The sequence below is a fragment of the Ascaphus truei genome, chromosome 6 (assembly GCF_040206685.1).
Source record: "Ascaphus truei isolate aAscTru1 chromosome 6, aAscTru1.hap1, whole genome shotgun sequence".
Classification (NCBI taxonomy): domain Eukaryota; kingdom Metazoa; phylum Chordata; class Amphibia; order Anura; family Ascaphidae; genus Ascaphus; species Ascaphus truei.
In genome coordinates, this window is record NC_134488.1 from 105,307,555 (window position 1) to 105,318,241 (window position 10,687).

The 10,687-nt window shown below is 40.7% G+C and overlaps 1 protein-coding gene across 1 annotated transcript; it reads right to left on the reverse strand.

The window, feature by feature from the left end:
- Positions 1-2,769: 2,769 nt before the first annotated feature.
- PTH2 (parathyroid hormone 2) lies at positions 2,770-10,215 on the reverse strand. Its single transcript, XM_075603205.1, has 3 exons — positions 10,132-10,215; positions 4,388-4,497; positions 2,770-3,244 (listed from the first exon to the last, which is right to left on the reverse strand). The coding sequence occupies exons 1-3, from the start codon at positions 10,213-10,215 to the stop codon at positions 2,797-2,799; spliced, it is 642 nt and encodes a 213-aa protein (XP_075459320.1). The 3' UTR covers positions 2,770-2,796.
- Between the last annotated feature and the right edge of the window lie 472 nt (positions 10,216-10,687).

Sequence of the window (10,687 nt, forward strand, 5' to 3'; positions counted from 1 at the left end):
AGTGTGTTTTATATGCTTGGTCAAGCTCAAATTTGTACAAAGCTTAGGCAGCACATTGCTGGTGGATAAGTAACTCTTAAAACAAAGGGTAGGGGAAGTCTACAATGTTGTTCTTTGTGTTTCATGTGCACATCCTAATAAAGGTGGCCTTGAAGAATGAAACTCGTTGGTATTTATGTCCCTTGAGATTCAGAAAGACCAAGATTTGGAGCAGAGACAACGGGAATCATTACTAGAAATTCTGTCACTCTCACATAAGCAGAAAATACTGTAGCTATAGGAGATGTGCTACGTTATTTCACTGCTTAATATGTTGGCTTTGTTAAAGGAGCTTAATTAAGCAAATGTCCTATATGGCGCCAAAGATGACAACTAATAGAAGATGTAGTGTGGCCAACCAACCCCGTAGGTGAATCCAGATGAACTTCGCCAATTTCTAGTGTCCAAAGTTTTCTTGCCGCTATCTCACTCGATCATGAACATATGTAAATGACAAGAAAACAACATACAAAACACCAATGGTAACAATATAGATATATCTGGCTAGGTACAATAACTGACCAGTACACTATATCAATGAAAAACTCCTATTGGAATAAAGTTATTAAGATACAAAACAATAAAATGCAGCATAAGCTAAAAAGCTTGGAAGTGGGCTGGTGTAAAATATCTCCTATTGGAATCAACTTCTCCAAGTGAATTAAAATTGGAATCCTACTCACGATCCATCCTGAGGACTTGTGCCTGTAAGTAGGAACCACTGTGAGTGCGTTCTCCCTTTGCTGTTTCTCCTCATGCAGTGATGTCACCGGTCTGCGGCGTCTGGTGGCGGCATGTAGCGGCGTCCGACAGCGTACAGTGGCTTGTGCCCGTTTCAAACAAGTTTCACATAAAGGGAATTCACCAGACTCCTTTGGCAGTGGTCATTCTGGGAAGGATGGAGTAAAATGTAGGCTTTGGGAAAATAAAAAATAAAAAACCTTCCCAAGTCCTACATTTTATCCCATCCTCCACAGACATGCAACAATTATACCATTACTCAAAAACAGCAAGCTTGACCCTACCTGTCTTTCTAACTATCGACCTGTCTCCCTACTGCCCTTTGCCTCTAAACTCCTTGAACGTCTTGTATTCTCTCGCTTGCTACACTTTCTCAACACTTATTCTCTCCTAGACCCTCTACAATCTGGCTTCCGCACTGCTCACTCCACTGAAACAGCCCTCACTAAAATAACTAATGAACACCATGCTGCTAAAGACAGAGGTCATTACACTCTGCTCATATTACTCTACCTCTCTGAAGCATTTGACACTGTGGACCACCCTCTTCTCCTTCTTCTCCATACTCTTGGTATTCATAACAAAGCTCTGTCCTGGATCTCCTCTTACCTCTACATCATAATTTTAGTGTCTCTTCTGCTAACACCTCCTCCTCCTCTATCGATCTATCTGTGGGGGTACCCCAGGGCTCTGTCCTGGGACATCTTCTCTTTTCTCTGTACACACTTTCTCTAGGCGACCTAATCATATCTCTTGGGTTTAAATATCACCTCTATGCTGTTGACACACAAATTTACTTTTCAACCTCTGACCTTACCCTGGCTGTACAGACCAAAGTTTCAGAATGTCTCTCTGCGGCATCATCATGGATGGCCCTCTGCCGACTTAAACTTAACATGGCAAAAACAGAGCTCCTCATACTTCCTCCCAAATCTGGCCCTACTACCTCCTTCCACATTACTGTTGGAAGTACTATAATTCACCCAGTAGCCCAAGCACACTGCCTAGGGGTCACACTCAACTCCTCTCTCACATTCTCCTCTCACATTCAAAACGTTCCTAAAACCTGTCGCTTTTTCCTCCGCAATATTACAGATACGCCCTTTCCTCTGTTGCTCGACTGCTAAAACTCTGACTCGGGCCCTCATTCTCTCCAGTCTCGATTACTGTAACATCCTGTTGTGCGGCCTTCCTGGTCTCACCTGTCTGCCCTACAATCTATCCTAAACACTGCTGCCAGAATCACTCTACTCTTTCCTAAATCTGTCTCAGCGTCTCCCCTGCTGAAATCCCTCTCCTGGCTTCCTATCAAATCCTGCATCTCGCACTCAATTCTCCTCCTCACTTTTAAAACTTTACACTCTTCTGCCCCTCCTTACATCTCAGCCCTAATTTCTCGCTATACACCATCACGACTCTTGCGTTCTGCTCAAGATGTCTTCTCTCTACCGCCTTTGTATCTAAAGCCCTCTCCCGCCTTAAACCCTTCTCACTTACTGCCCCACACCTCTGGAATGCCCCTCCCCTCAATACCCAACTAGCACCCTCTCTATCCACCTTTAAGACCCACCTTAAGACACACTTGCTTAAAGAAGCATATGAGAAGCACCGTGGCTAATACTATACACATGATACATAAATCTTGGCCCCCTGCAGACGCACTTACCAGAATGCCCTCCTACTGTCTCTGTACGTTCTACCTACCAATTAGATTGTTATCTCTTCGGGGCAGGGACTCCTTTTCCTAAGTGTTACTTTTATGTCTGAAGCACTTATTCTCATGATCTGTTATTTGTATTATTTGTTATTTGTATTATGTCACGCGTATTTCTGCTGTGAAGCGCTATGTACATTAATGGCGCTATATATATAAAATCATACATACATCCATACTTGACAGATACACAGTCATCATATTTGCACTTGGATCAAAACAAGAACTAAATGCAATCTTTATTGAAAGGGAATATAGGTTTGAAAACACATGACACAAAAAACAGCTTTCCCACACCCCTGTTAATTGGAATTAACCACCAGCAGTTTTTGCATGTAAGAGTTAAGCCATTTTTGCCTTTCCATTGCAGTCAGCATTTTGCTTTTCTCTCGGAACGCGGCATCATCAGCCACCACGATGTTTCTTTTCTCCAACTCCTCCTTTGTGGGCCATTGAGACAGCCAGCTTTGGTCAACGATGCCCCTGTTGAGCCCAGGGTCACCTGACAATGCCTTTCTGGAGACATCATTAGAGCCAAACAAGAACTGCCTGGTGACAGGCTGCAAGATGAGCTTCCTCCCTCTCTCCTCGGAGGGTTCATTGGGTACCATAGCAGAGGACAGCATTTTGAGACTCCAGTCATGCAGAGTTATAGAGGGAAGCTGATGGTCCCAGGAATCGGGTCTGGACAGGAGGGGGTTGAGCCGTGTATTACTAAGAGTTTGGTCAGAGAAATCTCTTTTCCAGAGCCTAGAGTAGGAGAACAAAGAATGAAAAGGTTTGAGACACAATAGAGCAAAATATATCACTGCAGCTAGAATATACTAATACTGAACATACAGGATAATTACTGATGGACTTTGGGAGAAGTACTAAAAATAAAAGACCTAGTCCCATCACTATGTCTTCAATGAGCAGTAACATTTTGTTGCCTCCGGTTTAGGAATGTTAACCTTTAGACCAGGGATACAAAGGGGTCAGAAATTTAGGATATCGCTGCTTCAGCACAGGTGGCTCAATCAATGGCTCAGTCGTTGATTGAGTAACCTGTGCTGAAGCAGGGATATCCTGAAAACCGGACCTGTTGGTCGCCCTTGCGGCCGCCCACCCCCAGCTTTAGATACTGCTTGTATAAATTAGCATATGACTGACAAGTTTCAATAGGAGATGCAGAAGTCCTAAATCAATAAAAGTTATCCTTTTTTTTAATCTGATTTACATATGGGTTGACTTGTCTTACATTTCCATACTCTAAACTGGAAATAAACACAGCAATCCCTATGGCTCTTGGAGAAGACAATGCGACTTGACCAGTCAAAATACAATTGGTATATAGTTAAAAAAAAACAGATACCACATACTGACAAATTGGGACATGACCGACATATGGGTCACTTTGAAAAGGTCATTGAAAATGCATTTAGGTCCATTCATTGTGATTTGAATGCTCCTGTCATGTAAAGTAGTGTATGTATGTACTCTATGTATGTATGTATGTATGTACTGTATGTGTGTATGTGTGTATGTATGTATGTCTTTATTCATATAGCGCCATTAGTAATACACAGAGTAGTGCACAGAGGAAAAAGTCCTGTACTATAGAGAACATTACAAATGTGGTGGGTTAGAGCAAGGGTGCTCAATACCAGTCCTCAAGCCCAACCCCAACAGGTCAGGTTTTCAGGATATTCCTGCTTCAGCACAGGTGGATCAGTGAGTCCCTGCTTCTGCATAGGTGGCTCAATCAGAGGCTCAATCTTTGAATGAGCCTCTGATTGAGCCACCTGTGCTGAAGCTGGGACATCCTGAAAACCTGGCCTGTTTGGGGGGGGGTCTGGGGTGGGGGGGACCTTGAGGACTGGAGTTGAGCACACCTGGGTTAGAGGAACATACCTGTTTGGGTTTCGGAGGGTAGGAATGATGGCAGCAGAAGACAACACAATGCAGCACCCCAGAAGGGCTGTGATGGGAAGGAAGGTTCTCCCAGCAGCTCTTTCCATGCCCTGTAAGGAGTAAACATGAAGAGATAATTGTAAGACCTGTTTTCCTGCTCACACTTTGCACGTGCTTATCTATTCTATCTCATGACTGGCCTATTCTCCACTAGTAGATGAACGTTAGTAGATGCGTTAGTGAACTTTGCAAAATTCACCCCTTTTGATTCGGCAAAAAAGTTTACCCCGGTGGAAATGTTCGCAAGAAGTTTAATGCTAAAAAGTCAATGGCCGTTCTCTGTTCGATTTCTTCTGATTGTTTTCGCTTTCGAAATTTGACAAATTAAACTTTACAAAAAAAGCAAAATAATGAATGGCGAACAATTTGGGTCTTTTCACCAGAATCTTTGGCTTTAAACAAAAGTGTTGTGGGCTTTTTGAATGTTTTGGAAAGTTTGATTGAAACGCCTGTGAATCTTGGTAGGTTCGCACATGTCTATTCATCAGATGTCGGCAGATTAGCAGAAAACAATAAAAATAATAGTGATGAAACACATCCAGGACACTAAAACAGTCTGTTCAGAGGTTAACTAACAATCAATGTAACGGTAAGAATTGCGTTCTTAGTTTCATAGCACATAGATATAAAGTTCATAAGATGAGATGTTCTGTCTCTTACAATTATGATACACTTATTATAACTATACAATTCACAATTGATATATTAAATAGAATTAGTGGTGTTAGTCCAGTTGTGCAGAGTAAACGGGTACGTAGTATTAGGTGATGCCTCTTTAAGACATCACCGCATATGCTCTGACACTAAAGACGGAAACAGACACCTCCTAACACTGACTGAATCATTCATTCACACAGAAGGAATACAAGCCAAAGACTGTTGCCAAAACTATCACATCTGCACTAAAAGCCCCACGAGAACACCTGTTCCAATACAAAAAGAAAGAAACAACCACATGCGTACCACTAGTGGCCCCATACAACCCTGCCCTGGAGGGAATGCGGAAATAAATCAAACATCTGGGACCCATGCTGACCTCCCCCCATCCTTGTATTCCGGCAACCGCTAAACCTCAGATAGAAGTCAATCAACAGAAAACTTCATAACAAACTCAAGGATGCTGCGAATGACACAAGACCATGCAACAATATATGATGCAAACTTTGCAAACATGTATGCCAAGATCCCGCACATCCAGGAACGAGGTAAATAGGATTCAGTGCAGAAAATGTGATCTAGGATGCTACATTTGTGAAACCAGCCAAAAAAACTCAAACCAGAATGAACCTACACAGACCCACAATAACACACCATGAAGAAGATAGATACTACACAGACACACAATAACACACCATGAAGAAGAGAGATACTGCACAGACACAGAATAACACACCATGAAGAAGAGAGATACTGCACAGACACACAATAACACACCATGAAGAAGAGAGATACTGCACAGACACAGAATAACACACCATGAAGAAGATAGATACTACACAGACACACAATAACACACCATGAAGAAGAGAGATACTGCACAGACACACAATAACACACCATGAAGAAGAGAGATACTGCACAGACACACAATAACACACCATGAAGAAGAGAGATTCTGCACAGACAGACAATAACACACCATTAAGAAGGGAGATACTGCACAGACACATGATAACACATGATGAAGAAGGGAGATACTGCACAGACACATGATAACACACCATGAAGAAGGGAGATACTGCACAGACACATGATAACACATGATGAAGAAGGGAGATACTGCACAGACACATGATAACACATGATGAAGAAGGGAGATACTGCACAGACACATGATAACACACCATGAAGAAGGGAGATACTGCACAGACACATGATAACACACCATGAAGAAGGGAGATACTGCACAGACACATGATAACACATGATGAAGAAGGGAGATACTGCACAGACACATGATAACACATGATGAAGAAGGGAGATACTGCACAGACACATGATAACACATGATGAAGAAGGAGGATACCGCACTCCAGTGGGACACCACTTCTCACAGCCAGATCATTCCATAAATGACTTTAAAATCAAAATCCTCAAAGGAATTTTTAAAAACATACACGAATGGAAAACATTTGAACTCAAAATAATAATGTTTGTGGATACTAAACAAAGAGGACTTAATGCTGATATGTGTTTCTTACACACTATCATCATTTTTTGTAATGTCTCTCCCTGCCTCTGTTAATTTTACAATTCAAACCCTTCTCCCTCTCCTCCCCCCCCCCTGCACCCCACCCCATTAACACTGCTGATGGATATGTGGTCCTACATGCTTTTCACATTTCTCACTATCCCTTTCATCCATTTATTGTCTTGTCTGTTTAGTTACTATCCCCTGTGCAATTCCTGCTCCATCCCCTCTGCCTTAGATTGTTATCTTGCTTTTTATATCTGTGTTAAGCTCATGGAATCTCAGTAAATCAAAATTGTTGACCCGAGGAAGAGGGAGAACTCTTCAAAGCTTGTCTTATATTATCAATTGTTAAACATACACAATCCCTGCAAGTTCTAACCCAAACACCCAGAAAGTGGTAGTGTTGGGGTTAGAGCTTGCAGGGATTGTGTATGTTTGTAAATATCAACTGGTAACAGTTGTTTGGAGGATGGTGGGCCGTCCTCCCTGGGTTTAAGCTCACTCTTCCCTTACGATTTAAGTAGCAGGGTTTTTCATGCACCTGGGGAAGGTTGGTCTAGTAAGGCATTTGTCCCTCCATTGCAAAGGTAAATGAGAACGTTCACAGCTAGTGTTAAAACCTGCAGTGTGGTCCTGCCGTGATGTGGCTGCAGACTTATAAGGATCTGGCCAAAGAGATTAACTACATGACCCTTATTTATGAGAAGACAAAGTAAAGTATTTAACTATCTATTTTTTGCCATTTTGGATGTAGCATTGGGAATTTGTGTATTTTGTTGAATATCTATAAAAAAAAAGGTATCATCTAATACTGAAATACACATTTACTCTGCACAATTGATAAAGTAACTTATACACTTTAATTTAGACAAGCATTTGCATATATCACTTTAATGTCAAAAGGGCCTCTATAACTGTCAGACCCATAACCATGCCACGACAAGACTAAGTCCAGAGACCTGACCACAACCCATGCCCACCAACCAACTAAGCTCTCAATACACCTAACCCATAGCCCGACCATAATGCTCCCACACATGAAATGTTCCATATGAAACCCCACCATTGTTTTACTAACCAATATTCAGGGTGGTGTATAAATATTGTTATAAATAAATAAAAATAACTAAAATGAATACATTGTTAATGCTCATATCTTCTTAATGAAGCACTTTGGAGCAGGGGTGAAAAAGTTATGATAAAGTAAGTCCCTTTATTTTCACATACCTTGAACAATACTATTACCACATCTACCATCAGAAAGCTGCAGTGCTGCCCATCTGCCACCCCAGAACCAGGAGCAGCTGTATTAATGCCACTGAAGTCTAACTTTAAAGTGTCTAGAAACTGAAAGGCCATACCATAATACAAACTATTATTAAGCTATTGTAATGTTTATTGGGATGCCCCTATTAAATAGTTAATTTAAAACTCCTGAGGGGCTATGTATTAAGACACAAACATAATTACAGTATAAACATTGTCTACAGTCACATTTTCTGGGAGAGCAAGACAATTGGACAACCCATCCTAGAAGCACGGGGTGTATCAGAGGTAGAAGAGCTTGTTTAGGAAATCTGATTGCTTGGTAGAAATATCTGGCAAATGTTGTTAGGAGTAATTTATGAGATCCGCATATTTGTATCTGTTTCTAAACTCATTGTTTTTGTAGCACTTCTCATTGTCAAAAATCTTATTGGCTTTCACATCTGCTTCAAATATAAGACGTGTTTAAAAAATACAACATGACAGTGTAAAGTTCTGCTCCTTTTTATAGCTTTATACACAACCCCTTTGCTTTATGTCCTTGATGCATTTGTTATCCCTATAACCAATACCAATTCTACTTTCCCCACCAACAGGGAGAATATATAGGAAAAAAAGGAGCAAGAAAAAAAAACAGCATCAGAATTATTAAAGAAAAACAATTTTATTTGATAAATCTAGGGCTGTTTTTTTGCAACACTTTATTCATGCCTGAAATATGTTGGGAAACACTTGACACACACTCAGTGTATGTCAAGAATACCCTCCCGGAAAACCACACAGAGTTGGCAACAGGTGCATAGAATTCTCGACATACATATAGTCAAACGACTGGGAACCAAAGGAGATTGCAATAACCTGACATGGGTGTAAAAATAAACAATACACAAAGAGAAGAAAATCAGACAGATATACAGATGCAGCCACGAGTATTAGAACACTTGTATCTGGGAAATTCTGGGAGATTTGGGGGCAGTCTCACAGTAAATGCCTCAACATTTCCATGAGATTCTTAATGGCCCATAGGATTAACACAGCGGAGTGTCCCTGCAGTCCCATTCAAACTGAATGGAACTGCAGGGACCCGTGCTGTGTTAATCCGATGGGCCATTAAGAATCTCACAGAAATGTTGCAGCAATGTTGAGGCATTTACTGTGAGACTGCCCCAGAATTTCCAAGGCAAGAGTTCTAATATTTGTGGCTGCATCTGTAAGACAAACAAGGATTTACAAAGGGGTTTAACGACTCTTGTGACGTTAATTTAATTGTGTCACCATAATATTTGTTCCCTTAATAAAATGCTCTGTTTTCTTTTATTCTATCTCCTTCTTAAAGAGAAAACCAAAGCGGCACTTAAAAAAAATAAAAAAAATATATATTTTTCTTTTAATATTTGCAGCCTTTGATAACCTTTATTGAAAACTAATTACCTAACCTGCTGATCAATTCGTTTTCCCATAATCGATCAGCAAAGATTCTGCTTTCCTGGGTTCACTAAATGGCTGCCTTTCAGTTTCAATCAAACCTTCAGTCAGTGTAACTCAGCAGCTACAATGGATTTTTATATTACTATATTACTAAGGTAACATTATCTATTGTTACAGTTTGCAGCTCAAGAGGCTGGACATATTGGCAACAAATTATCCCAAACAGGAAATTGTTGTAAAGATCTTGCACTGCTGGGGACGTGAGCTAAACCCTGCTATAGAAATCAAAAGATGCTCATTACATTAAAACTCATTAAAAATGGCATTAAGAGTTGAATAATTTTTTTTAAATGCAGTAAGTATTATCTAATACTACTGAACTGATTTATTTCAAAAACACACATGTAGGCAATTACATGGATTTCTCCTTTAAGAACTCTGTGACAGCCAATAAATGCCTCTTATTTCTACATCTGCGTTGGCCAGAGGGCTAATTAAATATTGTCTATGTCGTGTGGCATATACCAAATATCAAGATTGCACTAAAAATATTCAATTTTAAGAACATGTAGATGGCAAATCCTAAACAAGTCTAAAGTGTTTTGGGTGAGCAGCTCTGTAAGTTTACGGTATGTGAGCATCCGACACTTTGCTGGTGTAGAGACCTGCACAGCTTTAGCACCAAAAAGAGTTCTGATCAAAACTTCCTGGCTTATGTTCCTCGAGACAAAGTTAAAAATTAGTGGAAGCCTCGTACTAAATAGGAACAAAATGTGATGAGACAAATAAGAGTTACCTGAATATCGTGTTTCTTCTGATCTGCCGGACTTGTAGCTTTCAGATGCCACGTTGGGGTGGAATGAAGTCTTTGCTCTTTCATAACTGCCCATGTCTCCTATTTATATGTATGAGAAGTGACGCAACCCTGTTTGTATCCGTATGCTCCAAATTGACTCAGTCACCTTTGCTCGTAAGGGTCTCTCCGATATCTCTCCACATCTATCAAGCCGTGTTCCAGTGTCGAGACATGGGGGAGGAGAGAGGGAGGCAGAGGCAAAAGTTACTTTTTTTTTATTGTTAGCGTTCATTTCTCAAGAGATCGCCTGCCCTCCGGAAGGGGGTAAACGAAACACTCTAATGAATTGAATAATGACATGCAAAAAAAATTAGAAGAGTGCGCTTCGCAATGCTATGGGAGCGAGGCTAGTGTCAGGACTGAAGCAAGAGCAGCCAATACTGTTAGTTTTAATTCAAAGTCAGCAGAAACAAAGGACCTCTTGCTTCGTTTCTCCCCCCATTTTCGTCTTCCTGTTGCTGTGTATTTCATTTTCAATATCAAAATCAAATGTCCA

Coding starts and splice junctions, on each gene's coding strand:
- PTH2 (XM_075603205.1), bottom strand. CDS start 10,215: ATGAAAGAGCAAAGACTTCATTCCACCCCAACGTGGCATCTGAAAGCT. Junction 4,498..10,131: donor AGAAGAAACACGATATTCAG/GTAACTCTTATT, acceptor TACTCCTTACAG/GGCATGGAAAGAGCTGCTGG. Junction 3,245..4,387: donor ACCCTCCGAAACCCAAACAG/GTATGTTCCTCT, acceptor CTCCTACTCTAG/GCTCTGGAAAAGAGATTTCT.